This window comes from Spea bombifrons, chromosome 4 (assembly GCF_027358695.1).
Source record: "Spea bombifrons isolate aSpeBom1 chromosome 4, aSpeBom1.2.pri, whole genome shotgun sequence".
Classification (NCBI taxonomy): Eukaryota; Metazoa; Chordata; class Amphibia; order Anura; family Pelobatidae; genus Spea; species Spea bombifrons.
Window position 1 is genome coordinate 101,644,155 of NC_071090.1, and position 14,379 is coordinate 101,658,533.

The window sequence follows — 14,379 nt, forward strand, 5'->3', positions numbered from 1 at the left end:
ACCCCACTGAGCTCACACCTACCGAGTTAAACCAGACCTGTTTAAAGAATTTGGACTGAGATTTATCATGATTTGGAAATCAGAATATAATTAATCCGTTTCTATCGTTTATTGTACATCACTGATTATACTTTTTTTTAATTGACAAAGTCTCGTATTTTAATAAGCATAGAATGGTTTGGTCAGTAAATCAGTGTGTTAGTAAATCATACCTGTATGTGTAAATGTATATTTCTTTACCACCCCGCCTTTATATTGTACGGCGACTCGTAATATGTTTCTAAATAAAGAATAATGAAAGCACATTGTAATCATGACAGCCTTCTCTCTGGCATGGCTCCTTTAAGAGATGCTCCGCCCCCTCTCCATGACATCATACAGGGAACTGAACGAGGAAGTGATTTGCTCACATTGTACATAGGAAGTCAACATCAAGACAAAACTACAACTGTTACGCTGTCATCTGTGATCAGATAGGACAGAAGACGGTCGTCGGGGCCGGATACCAGATCGGATACGGATTGCGTTGCCTCTTTCACATGACACACCAGGTACGGAGGCAACAAGGGGGGGCAAATAAGAAGGTCCAACCTTGAGTTGCTTTACAGGTATTTTGGTCACGTAAGTTTATTATTATTATAGAAACATAGAATGTGTAATCAGTTCTTGGTCTCGTCTTACATTCGGGAGCCGTACGCCTATCCGCTGCATGTTTAACCTCCCTTACTGTGTTAACTGTTACCGCTACTGCTGGGAGGCTGAGCCACGTATCTTTTGTGTTGTATTTGTACAGGATGCCACCCCTGCGAGGACCAGCTGGGCTGCTCCTCCGTCCCATACGCAGACCTGTGGTTTGTGGGAGATGAGGGAACGCCTGGGGACCGGTGGATTCGGATATGTCCTGCGTTGGATCAACAAGGTGAAAAGCGGCTTTATTGTTGCGTGGTATGTGTGTATGTGTGCTGTATGTGTGCGCTGTGTGTGTATGTGTGCGCTGTGTGTGTATGTGTGCGGTATGTGTGTATGTGTGTATGCGTGTATGTGTGTATGTGCGCGGTATGTGTGTATGTGTGCGGTATGTGTGTATGTGTGTGTGTATGTGTGCGGTGTGTGTGACTGGTATGGTTAGGATGCTGTGTCACCCGGCAATTATTCTAATTAGCAACGCATGTGCCCTAGTTTAATCTTCTTGTGACTTGTCTGTGCCGACCTGCTCCGTGTTAAAGGAACGCTCCAGCCATAACACGTATAATATCTGAGTGGTCCATTTGCGTTTGCATGTTGTCCATGTTGCAAATGGATGTGGGGGGGATTCTGCAGAACTGCAGTGGCAAGAACAGTCTCACCATGGAGGAGGAGGGCAGCTTCTGCAGCGGGACTGCAACTTCTGTCATTATTATTATTATTCGTATTATTATTTATTTTTGTTTGTTTTAGAAGGGTTACATTAATATGCGTTCTTCTAACGTAGCGGCTTCAGGAACATTAAACTGTCTCTTTGCCGATACCGTTCTCCTTAAGCCTGCTGGGTTTGTAACATGTTCTTTCTGGTCTGACAGGTGCTAAATAGCGTTTAATAATTTATCATTCTGATTGACAGCTCTCGTCTCATGTCCACATTTTCCATCTTTCCGCAGGAAACCGGTGAACAGGTTGCTATCAAACAGTGTCGCCAGGAGCTGAGCCCCAAAAACCGGGAAAGATGGTGCCTTGAAATTCAGATCATGAAGAAGTGAGACTGGCCTCTGTTTTTCCTCCCCGTTGGTCTCTCCTTTGCTTTTCTTTTGCCCGTCGTCGCGCCGTCCCATGTTTATAACATGCTTTATTACATTAATCATACATATTTTATTAATCTCTTCTGTTTATCTTGTTTTTATAACCCCTGTGGATAAAGAGGAACTGCCGCATTCCAGACCATGCCCAGTCCAGTTACCTATCCGTATAAAACCCATTTATCGTGTTTTTTCACTCGTTTCAGATTTTTGTTATAGATTACAGAGGAACTCTGTAGCTGTAGAGACATTTGCTCATTTAACACAGGGTTGCATATCCTTGCCTCTTTATCACTCCCATCACTCCTTTATCACTCCCATCACTCCTTTATCACTCCCATCACTCCTGTGTTCCAATGGCACGTTGGGTTCACTGATCCAAGTTTAACTTTAAAAGGCTAATTTATTGTTAGAAACCCATTTGCAATCGTGTTCCAGCTAGAAATGTCCTTGTTTTCCATGAAAACAGCTGAGTGACCCCAAACTTTTTTCCGGTAGTGTATATTCTTTTCAGTAGCTTTTCTTTGCTCCGTGTCCATGTTGTCGCTGCGATTCACGCTTACATTGTTTCAGAATTCTACCAACCTTTCCACTTTTCCTTTTTATATTCTTGTCCGTGGTTCTTTTCTACGCGTCTCGCTCCCACCAATCTATGTTTCTGCTTTCCTTTGTAGGTTAAATCACAAGAACGTGGTCTCGGCCCGTGAGGTTCCGGAGGGGTTGCAGAAACTGGCCCCCAATGACCTTCCACTGCTTGCCATGGAGTACTGCGAGGGTGGAGACCTGCGCAAGGTGTGTGGTTTTTGTTACTTGCCTAGGTGATTGCTATGACGTAGCTTGGGTGCTTACTATATACTAGCGTGTACACATTAACCACAGAAAATACAAATATACAGACCGGAAACCACACTGAGCTGACTGTTCATGGCAATGCTAATGAAGTCTGTTCCCCTATAGCCTTTTTATTAGTCCAACTGGGTGCTTGAGACCGAGGTATTCTATTATTTACCAAAAGGCAGCGCGTTTGTCAAGTAGATTGGGCTAAGTTAACAGACCTAGAACACATACAAATGGCTAACGTGCAGCTGCTAGAACTGTTTGGGGGGGGGGGGCGAGTACAATATTTTTAAAAGTAATTTTAACCTGTAATAACTAGTAATAAAATAAATGTCGAGAGCCCCCCTTTAAGTGATTTGTCTTTATTCTAGTACCTAAACCAGTTTGAGAACTGCTGCGGCCTTAAAGAGGGAGCAATCCTGACCTTGCTCTGCGACATCTGTAAGTATGCAAAAAAAAAAACAACCTTTTATGCGTCACTTGTGATGTCACAATATTTTTTTATCTCTTCAAGGTAGTTGGGGTCTTGTCAGGTCACGGAATACTTTTAATCTATATATGTCTTTCTCCAGCCTCTGCCCTACGGTATCTCCATGAGAATAGAATAATCCACAGGGATCTGAAACCGGAAAATATTGTCCTACAGCCGGGAGAGCACCGGGTGAGTGTATGGGTGTATGGGTTAAAGAAAGGGGCAGAAGACGATGTCTGGGATCCGTTATGAATGTTAGTCCAGGACTGAGCATCGAAGGATTGGGCACCAGCTGCTAGGATGGGATGGTGCTAGGAATCTTTGGGCTCTGTTTGCTAAAAGGGGACTTGAAAGGAAAGCTGTGGTTTAAACTCCTTGACATCACTATGCATTGTGAAGGTCCAATCCCAATAACCAAGAGCTTGGCTGGCCCTGTATAATGTAAAGGGTAAATCAATAAAATTTCTCCAGCCTCTTCACCCGTTGAGGACCAGCCCAGCTCTTCTTGTTGTTGGACCCTGCCAATGTTGGCCCCTCATCATGTATCGTGAACTGAGTGAGTTAAAAACCACAACTCTCACACTTTAACGCATACAATAGCTGGTGGTCCCATCCCATGTTTTTTTGCGGTGGAAATGCATGGTGGGATTCTGTAGAACGAACGGTAGCAAAATGTGGAGCCTATGAGAACATGTTAGGCTATTAAAGGATGCTACCTGACATCAAAGAGATAAAAGTGAGTGCAAGGAATCAGAACCTCAACATTGTGTTTGTCTGTAATCATGGGTAATGGGTTTGGAAGAGATATGGAACTACTGGCACTCTGTAAATGTAATTTAATTTAAGAATTGGGGCAAAATATTTTAGAATGGCATTGGAAGCCTCTGAGTAGGGTCGAGGTGGGTCGGTCAGTGATGAGATGTTGTGTGAATGTGTATTACACACAGTAATTCTGGGGTGGCTCTAGGTAAATGTGGTCTTTTTTTTTTCCAGCTAATCCATAAAATCATTGACCTGGGATATGCCAAGGAGTTGGATCAGGGCAGTCTATGCACCTCCTTCGTGGGCACCCTGCAGTATCTGGTAAGTGATCAGTATGTTTGGGGGTTCACAGGAATTATGAACCCCTTCTACAGGCCTTTCTGCTTCTCCGCCACGCAGCCCATACAAATTGCAATAAGATGCCACCAGGCAAAGCCAAGTGGCCCCATCAGCCCCTTGTTCCCCAACTGGCACGTTACACTAACACACGCTCATGCTACAAACGTACAGTAACGCACATTTACACACAGAGACACGTATATACTAAAGCTAACACGCATTTACACACAATCATGCTAATACTGATGCTAACACACATACACACTTACACATGCAGATATGCTAATACACATGCACACTCATGCTCATACATACACATACATACTCATACACAGTCATGCCCACATTCCCTCTAACACACACTCGCTCATACTAACACATGAACATTCATGCATGGATATATACTCTAACTCCGTTATCATCTCTCTCATTCTTCACACACCTCTCCTTACCTTCCCGGAGGCTTCTTTCACCGCGGGGTCACGTGACCCAGCCATGTTCCCGCTTCTACAGGTGGGCTAGTCCAAGTTGGGCCAGCCATTTTTTTTAAGAGTTTTGGTGCAGCCCACCCCTGGCTTCATAGATGAGGAGAAATAAGTTTGGGGGGGTAATTATCATCTAATGATTATGTAAATCTTGACAACATTATGTTAACGTGGCTGCTCCCACGGCAGGTCTTCTGATACATCGCACTACTTATTTTGTTACATTGTTTTGTGTATTATACTGAAGAGAAAATTAAAGAATATGGAAAAGTGACACCAATTAATCAATTCATTTGTCTTCCTTTGTGGATTTCCTAGTTATTTCACGGCCCCTTTTTGCCAGCAAATGATTTAATAACGGATGTTTTTTAAGCACCATGTGTAGAGGTATCAGACCCCAAGGCAATTTTCATTATTTCCTATATGAATTATATGCATTCATCCTATTCTGGGGTCAGGGAACGCAACAACTGGCAACCTACCAGCGGGCAGGCTGAGCGTGATAGGAAATGCCGCCTACAGCAGCCAGAAGAAGGGTTCTGGGTCCAAGGGTTTCATTTCCCTTACCATTCACCCCAGGGGACACCCTTTCATTATGTTATACAATAGGGCCTTATCTACCTCCCGTGTTATTCCAGCTATATGGCACTGATTGCTTATCTTTCCCTAAGGGCTGTTTCCTTCCCGCTTTGCAAACACCAAAACAAAACAGACAAAATAAACACAGTAAAGGTAGTTTCGGAGCTTTAAGGTTAGTGCATTAACCCTTTCTGGCATATGGGGTTGCCATAGCAGAGTCCCTTCATCTGGCTACCTCCAGCATACTTTCAGTGCTTTGAAATGGCATCTGTTGACCTTTCTCCATTTGGAGCCTTCAGAGGGCCGAAGCACACAAGCAACGTTAATGGAAGTGCTTTTACGAGATCGTCTGTACACATGAATGTAGTCTCCAATACCAGGCGTTTGAAGCTATATAAAAGTCATTAATAGACATGATAAAACTTAAAGGATAACACCCATCATCTGATACCTTCCAATACTGGTTTATAACAGCTGTATAGTGTTTTGTTTTATGTGTTAGGTCTGTTAGACGGACACATTAAGGTCTTCTCGTACTGCCTTTTGTTAAACAAAAAGATGTCTTGGTCTTAATCACCCAGAGAGACCCTCTGACTAAATAAGGTCTACGAAGGGAAAGGTCTATTCTCTCACCCTCTGCTTTATTCTCAATACGTGGGTTTCTAATCCCTCCCCAGGCACCCGAGTTACTGGAGCAGCAGAAGTACACGGTGACCGTGGATTATTGGAGTTTTGGGACGCTGGCGTTCGAGTGCATAACAGGATTTCGTCCTTTCCTTCCAAACTGGCAGCCGGTGCAATGGTGAGACCGCATGGTGGAACGGGCTTTCCTTCCCTGATGTCTAAAGCCAACCAGCCTCCCCGTTCTGCTTAGCTCTGTCCGTTTTGGCCCAGTGACATGCTAGCCGGCTCCAGCGCTCCCATTAATTTCAATAGTAGTGTTTTCCTGTCACTGATTGGGTGGTTCAGGCAGCCAGTCAGTGACTCGAGATATCGGACCTCAGAGGAGGCTCAGCTCTGTCACTCTGGAGCTGCAGCTTCTCCCAAAGGGAAGTCTTTTCTTTTTTTCCCACCTTGTTAATTTGATGAATGCATCACAAAGTAATTACGACATAGTTATGGAACTGACGGTGTGTATTTGGGGTACAGGCACGGAAAGGTGCGTGAGAAGAGTAACGAGCACATCGTGGTGTATGAAGACTTGTTGGGATCGGTGAAGTTCTCCAGCTTTCTACCAACGCCCAACCAGCTCAGTCCGTAAGTGGATTTTTCCCGCGTTGCCTGTTCTGTTTCTCAAATAAAATGTCATTTTTCTGGATATTGGGTGATTTACGACGTCTTTTATCTCTCAAGATTTTGGCTGTATATGGCATGATAATCTCTGTGGAATACCCGTGCCATCAGCATGTAAGGTTGCCCCTCCAGAAAGGCTTAGGGGTCTATCCCAATACGTATGTATTATAAGTGACCAGTTAAAATAGTTTTATCACCAGGGCAACCAGTGGAATGCGCCTGCAACAATTCAATTGGTTGCTATAGTAATAAACTCTAGAATCGCTTTTGAATATATGACCCCTGCTGATTCTAAAATAAACACTATAGTTTGGTGTGGAGTGTAACGAGAAAATGGAGAAATAAAGAGAATAAAAAGCACCACATTTTAGTATTAGGAAGGGTAACATTTTATAAAATAAATGTTAAATAGATAAAAACAAAAATATGCATAGAAGTTAATCTTTATTTTTTTGTGTTATGGTTTTTATCATACTGCCTTCTGGTAAACTAAAGAATGCCGCAGTCTCAATCACGCAGAAGGACTCTGACTAAGTAAGGTCTCTGGAGGGGCTTTATTAGCATAAGCAGGATTTCATTAGCATTGGCATGGTGTGTTAGTCCTAGAATGGAGGTGAGCCGGGGATAAGGAAGTAATCGGCAGGTTTTGCCACCAGCTGCCACCTCCAGTCTCCTGACAAAGTATTCGCTTTAGACCAGTTACCTTCAATACAATTACACCTTTTAATTAATTAATAATTATTAATAACTATAATAATGGCGGTAAAAGTTGTGCAGTTGGTAGTAATCCTTAACTGTTGGACTTTGTATTAAAACCATAACACTCGGCACGCATGATAAATTATAATGCTTGTCACCCTCGCACAGGATCTTGGCTTCCAAATTGGAACGTTGGCTCCAGCGTATGTTAATGTGGCACCCCAGGCAGAGGGGCACTGATCCGCAAAGCCCTGATGTGGGCTGCTTCCAGGCTCTGGACTCCATCCTTAACCTCAAGGTAGGTGATGCACATTAGCAAAAACATCAAGACGGGAAACTAAAAGGTTGTGAATTGAGGAGGAGAACCAGGTAGGAACCAGAAACATCTAAACAGTTTTCTCTTCCTCCTAAGATTACTCCAGGCAGCTGCGTATCAGCCATTTGTATGTGTTCTAAATATTTTATTTGCATGTGTTCTAAATATTTTATCCCAGCCTAGTCTGTTAGACAAATGCCCTGACTCCTTAATAATGCTGCCTGTAATTAACAGTAGAATGGCTCAGTCTTAGTCACATTCTGACTAATGAAAGCTAACCAACAGTACTGTATACGGTACTGTACTTTATTTTCCCCATGGGATATCTCCTTTTATTTGCTTTAGTTGCTGTCTGTGCTAAACATGGTATCGGGCCGTGTGCATACCTACCCCGTGACGGAGGAAGAGACCCTGCAGTCTCTGAAAAGTCGTCTGGAGGAGGACACAGGGATACCAGAGGAGGAACAGGAGCTTCTACAGGCATCTGGACTGGCTCTCAACCCTCTCCAACCCCTCGTGCAATACGTGTCAGACCACAGGGTGAGGGCTTGCAAGCCACTCAAGTTTACCCATCTAAAATGTCTTGTATGTGTGCAAAAAGAAGAGGTGATAAGGGAGGAGGAAAGCCTTAGCCCATGAGAAGAACGTAGAGGTGGAGCAGGGGAGTATTGTGATGGAGACACGCAGAAGCTGCTGCAAAATACCTTATTAAATGAGGTACTGTTTTTGTTGGCAGATTACCGAGGCCCGTCAAGGAGAGAGCGACTTGATATTTCTCTTTGATAACCGGAAGACAGTGTATGAGCCTCAGATATCCCCACGACCCCATCCAGACAGCGTCGGCTGCGTATGTGAGTAGCACAGTAACGAGAGTTGGTGCGTTTTTTTTTTTGTTTTTTTTTTATTGTGTTCAATTTAGTTACGTCTCTTGATGAATAAATATTTTGGTACCAGAGAACGGTCTTATTACCTAGCTGGACGCGCCATGACATCACGGCTGCACCTTCGCTTCTGTTTTCCAGTGCAGGACCCCAAGCATCAGCTCACCTATGTCCAGCTGCGCAGGGTCTGGGGTCAGATCTGGCAGACCATTCGGGCCCTCAAAGAGGACTGTACCCGCCTGCAGATGGGACAGCGTGCAACTCTGTAAGAGGGGGACATCTCATACTCCATTCCTGTATAAGTAATTGTGGATGATCATACGCGGTGGCCATTTAAGTGCTTGTATATCAAAGTATGGTGGGCAGGAGGGAGACCTTTGACAGCAGTTTTAAGATTTCACGTATCTGAGTTGTAATCGGCGTACCAAAAGATGGCCAGACCCTAGAAGGACAACTTTGGTTGAAGTGGTCAAAATAATTTAGAGAAACAAATTAGTTTTGGACCATACCACTTGCAGGAGCAAGGAAGCACTTTGTACAAATACTGAAGGTTATATATCTATATATTATATATATTATATCCCAAAGAATATAGTTAAAGGAATTCATTGTATGTTTTTAGGGTGAATCTTCTGCGTTATAATACAGAGCTTTCTAAAAAGAAGAACCTGATGACATCAGAGTGTGAACAGCTAAAAGCCAAGCTAGACTTTTTCCGCAGCAGTATCCAGATCGATCTGGAAAAATACAAGGAACAAATGGAGTTTGGAATCAGTGAGTCCTGATGCTCCGTATTCCGGGCGTCTTTAGTATAAGCTTTTTATTATGTCAGTTGAAGAGATTTGGTAATGTGAAAGCAAAAACTATTTCTATTTCTCTATCAAGACAGTGTTACACTATAACTCCTGAAAGGAGAAATGTGCATTTTTCTGTAGAGGGGTCTCAGAGACATTTAGATCTACCGGTAATTTTGAACCTTCATTATTACTCGCTCTTTCCTCAATTATTAATAATAATAATACTTGTTTGGCTTTTAGCTTCTGAGAAGCTACTGACTACTTGGAAGTATATGGAGAGTGCAGTGGAGCTGTGTGGGAGGGTAAGTAATATATATATATATATATATATATATATATATATATATATAATCTCTGAATAATAATATTTAAAGATGGGTCAAATGTAGTGCTTCACCTGTATGTTTCACCTTCATCAGGAGCAGGAGGTACAACATCTGGTAGAAAAAATGATGGAATTACAGACAGACAGCGTCGATTTGCAGAGAAACCCACTTGGCAGGAAGTATCGCGGGACGCTTGATGACATGTAAGTGATTGCTTTTTAAGAGGAATAAATATGTTGAATACATTAGTTATTCTGACTGGATTTCCTGATCTGTGCTCGGAACCTTTTTTTGTTTTGTTTATAGAGAGGAACAAGCTAAGGAATTGTATCGGAAATTGCGAGAGAGGCAGAGAGGTAAGCGGTCTAGAGTTTGGCTTGGGGAAGAACATTCTGCTATTCTGGGAGCCAAGGAACTATTTTTAGTACTAAAATAATAATAATTTAAAAAAAAAAGTTTTCTACCATATTTTATTTAAAATGAACTGTTATAGTTTTCCTATAATGGTTTTCATGCAGCAGCGTCCATGAGAAAAACATCCTGACTCATTATTATACTGCCTTCTGGTAAACAATAGAATAGCTCAGTTTGAATCACCCCGTCAGACACTCTGACTAATGAAAGTCTATGGAGGACCAGACATCATTAGCATTGCCATAAAGAATCGTGTTTTGAGCGGGGAAAGTCAGCCAAACCACCACGTGACTGACAACAATGGCGGCCTCCAGGTCTGTAGACAAAAGAAAAAAAAAATAGGATAAAACCAGGTTTCAGTCAATGCTAACCTATAGTACTGTATACAGCGCTGGGGTTTTACACTTTTACGTGAAAAATACTTCTTTCTATGGGACTTTAACCCAGATCTGTCTCGGTGGTTGATGACATCTGATTCCACTGTAAAAACAACAAAAAACGTAGACCTTAACTTATACAACATCAACCCACATAAACACATGAATAAACAAAGACGTGGGTCTTCTAGATGGATACAGGGTTACTTGTAAGGTATTTCTTTTTCTTTTCAGATCAAAGGACAGGAGGCGATAGTCAAGAGATGGTTCGTCTCCTACTCCAGGCTGTCCAAAGTTTTGAGAAGAGAGTTGTGCTGATATATGACCAGCTCAGGTATATAACATCATCTTTGAATGCTCCTTGTCTTTGCGGATTGTGTTGTCCGGCACAATCATTCTTGCCTTTTTGTTTGCAGTAAAACGGTGATGTGCAAGAGGAAGGCCCTGGAACTCTCTCCTAAACTGAAAGAGGTCATGGAGCAAATGAGACAAGATGACCAAATGGTTGTAAAAAGACAGGAGAAGAGGCAGCAAGAGCTCTGGAATCTCCTGAAGATTGCATGCGTGGGTATCATACCTTCTAACAGGACACCTACCCATCAAATACATGTTGGACACTTATTTCTAAATGAATATATTTACCTACCCAGCCAATGCATGCCCTGTATGAGGACGTTGTCCTCAAACAATGACCCATTAGTGCCATGTGAGCTCACAGCACAAGTAAAGCTTTGTCTAAGTGAAATGACACCATTTCTAGTAAAGCGCTAAGTGGTTATATCTCTGATTTAGTTACAAAACTGTAAAATTCAGCAGAGTAGGTGGAACGGGAGTTTTAAGACGTTGGTGCTTGATGAACCAGGAAGTTTTGGATTCTTCAACACTGCTATTACAAAGGTTGACAAAAATCTATAAAAGTGTCTTTATTTTTCCCCGTTGAGTGTAAGCGGGAATTATTGTGGAAGGTATTTCTTTAACGCCTTTATGTTCTCCGCTCAGAGTAAAGTGCGCGGCCCGGTCAGTAGCAGTCCTGACAGTTTGGTTACGTCCAGGATGGCGGCACCAGCCACGCTGCTTTCGCATCCTCCAGTCCAGTTAGCCAGCCCATCCCAAGAGCACCTCAGGAAAAGGTGAGTGGAAAAACAGCAGATCGGAGATATTGGAAGTAGCAAGAATTTGTAAGGGGGGGGGGATAATCTGTAGGATATAAACAGGAAGAAGAAAATAGGTAGTTGAAAGGGCTGTGTGTAGTAGAGACAGTGGTAGCTTAGAGAAGAGATAGGAACAAAAGATGAGATTGGACAGCAGGAGAAAAGATGGAGGAGATGCAGGAGATTTCTGGTAAATGGAAGGAGAGAGGGTAGAGGTTGCTGGTTAATGACAACAAGAGGGTAAGAAGGGTGGTGGATGGCAGGCGAGAGGGTGATGGAGGAGGCTGGTGGATGGCAGGCGAGAAGGTGATGGAGGAGGCTGGTGGATGGCAGGCGAGAGGTTGAAGGAGGCTGGCGGATGGCAGGCAAGAGGGTGAAGGAGGCTGGTGAATGGTAGGCGAGTTGGTGAAGGAGGCTGGTGGATGGCAGGCAAGTAGGTGAAGGAGGCTGGTGGGTGGCAGGCAAGGAGGTGAAGGAGGCTGGTGGGTGGCAGGCAAGGAGGTCAAGGAGGCTGCTGGATGGCAGGCGAGTTGGTGAAAGAGGGTGGTGGATGGCAGGCGAGAGGATGGAGGAGGCTGGTGGATGGCAGACGAGTTGTTGAAGGAGGCTGGTAGATGGCAGGCGAGAGGATGGAGGAGGCTTGTGAACAGCAGACGTAGAGAAAGCGGTGTTGAATTAAAGATTGGAAGTGGAAAGGAATAATATATATCTCATTCACAGTGAGGAACTTCTCTCTGAGTCCCGGAGTCTGTGTGGGCAACTAGAGCTTTCAATGAGAAACTTCTTGACAGAACGGGACACAAGCCTGGTGGTAGGTATCGTGAAAAGCCTCTGCTCTCACCCTAGCACACACTATGTTCTATACTGCAAAAAACTAAAGGGTAGTAAATTAAATCCACACTGTTTTAAAATAATGCACGATGGGCTTAAGAAAGCCTAACCCCAATTTCATAACAAGATCTAACTGTAAATTAAGACAAAAACTGTGGGCTGATCTACTCCACTGTCAAAGTGAGTGAAAAACATGTATGAGTAATGTATGTTATTATTATTCTTTATTGTATTATTCATATAGCGCCATCATATTCCACAGCGCTGTATAATGTATAACCATGTATACACACAGATGTCCCATGCCTGTCACATCGTAACTGGAGATACATTTCAGTCTTTAGATTGGTCATGGCTGTCGGCTCAGGAGGAGCAGTTGGTGGGACATCAGAGCACCGGAACGTGAGACCCGATGACGACACGGAGGAGAAGGCCGTACGCAGCATCACATAGAGGATCGTCAGACACACTTATTAACGCGCACTTGTCTGCTTTGTGTCCTGTCCCGATTTATAGAATTATGAAATAACGTTGGGTTCCCATCCAGATCTGCGAGGTGCTAGCAATATCCAACACAACGCGACAAAAGGGTTCTTGTGTTATTACCGATTAGAGGCAAGTAACCGCAAAAGAAATACTAAAAAATTTATATTTTTTTGTACTTGGTTTTTAGCAGTATGTCCGTATCATAACTGTTTTTTTTTTTTTTTTTTTTTGTGAAATTACATGTAAAAAGGAATATTTTGGGATTGTTGTCCTTTTGAATAAATGGATTTTAAAATGTTTGGTTTGCTGCATTATTCATCAGTGGTGAGATGAGCCACAGACAAGTCCAATGACAAAAAAAGGATGGTCGAATGGTTCTTATCTGCCGTGACATTACGGGGCTCACACACTTCGATACATTATAAGGGGCAGACATTGCCACGGAGGGCCGGATGACGGCTGTATGGGCAGACTGGCGGAGTATGGGAAGGTACACAAAGCATTATGTGAATAAGCAATGTGTGTGGCTGCCGCAATTTGCCTGGATGATGGACTGGGGCAGCAGAAAACTGTTGAGGACAGGAATCTCCTAGGAACCACCAACATTAATTATATATATATATATATATACATATTTTTTTTTCTGAAGATGAAGACCAAGATATGTCTCGTATTTAGCCACGCGCAGTTACTGTCAGCACCATGTAAAATACATACCCACCAGTAAATAAATCTGCCATTGTGTGCACCTAATATACTGCTATCAACCCTATGACAAAATCAGTTGATATAACCAGATCATCATGAGCATAGTTTTATATTCCATAAGAACCGCCAAGAAAATCAGTTGGATTGGCATTTGGTCTTCGTGACAAACCGCTATCTCTATCTCTCATACCAGATCCCAGGTTCCTAGAGGTCTTGGACAGCCCAGTTCCGTCAGACCCGTTAAATTGTAAATATTACTAAGGACTGTAGGACACACACGCACGCTCCCTGAATATTACACATAATGCTTGGTTTCACCCTCATGCTCAGAGGGTATAGTTTAAAAACTCGTAGAAAAAAAAGATTTAAAAAAAATGACCAATGTGACTACTGTATAAAGCGCTGATGTTTCATTTCATGCTGAATCCCTTTTGTTTCTACATGCTTCGTGCCCAGACATTGGCTAGTCCTGCCTGGTATCATGGATAATGTACACTTTGTATTATTATTGGTATTATTTATTGTTTTGTATAGCGCCATCCTATTCTGCAGCGCCGTACAATGGCTAAACGGGACATAACGTAGTGAATCACATAATTAGGATTTACAGAAACAAAAGGTAAGGAGGGCCCTGGTCAGAGGAGCTTACAATCTAGAAGGAATTGTGGTGTATTGCAGAAGAGGTATGTCTTTGCATGGACCCGCCATATAATTAAATCATATTGCTGGACCTCAGTACAAATGGAATTCTCTTGCTCTGATAACATTATTCTCTGAATGTACAATACATGCTTAAACAGAGAGCACTGCATAGTCAATAAGTCTCAATAAAGTACTGCGCATGTGCAATAAAA

At 42.9% G+C, this 14,379-nt stretch overlaps 1 protein-coding gene across 1 annotated transcript; it reads left to right on the forward strand.

Annotated features, from left to right (window-relative positions):
* The first annotated feature begins 397 nt into the window (after positions 1 to 397).
* IKBKB (inhibitor of nuclear factor kappa B kinase subunit beta) lies at positions 398 to 13,074 on the forward strand. The gene is made up of 22 exons (XM_053463040.1): positions 398 to 551; positions 794 to 919; positions 1,638 to 1,732; positions 2,447 to 2,564; positions 2,981 to 3,050; positions 3,182 to 3,270; positions 4,075 to 4,164; positions 5,924 to 6,048; positions 6,396 to 6,503; positions 7,407 to 7,536; positions 7,900 to 8,094; positions 8,291 to 8,405; positions 8,577 to 8,700; positions 9,058 to 9,209; positions 9,473 to 9,534; positions 9,652 to 9,761; positions 9,865 to 9,914; positions 10,584 to 10,683; positions 10,766 to 10,913; positions 11,349 to 11,479; positions 12,221 to 12,311; positions 12,669 to 13,074. Exons 1-22 carry the CDS (start codon positions 540 to 542, stop codon positions 12,735 to 12,737), a joined length of 2,310 nt encoding a protein of 769 aa, XP_053319015.1. The 5' UTR covers positions 398 to 539; the 3' UTR covers positions 12,738 to 13,074.
* The last annotated feature ends 1,305 nt before the right edge of the window (positions 13,075 to 14,379 follow it).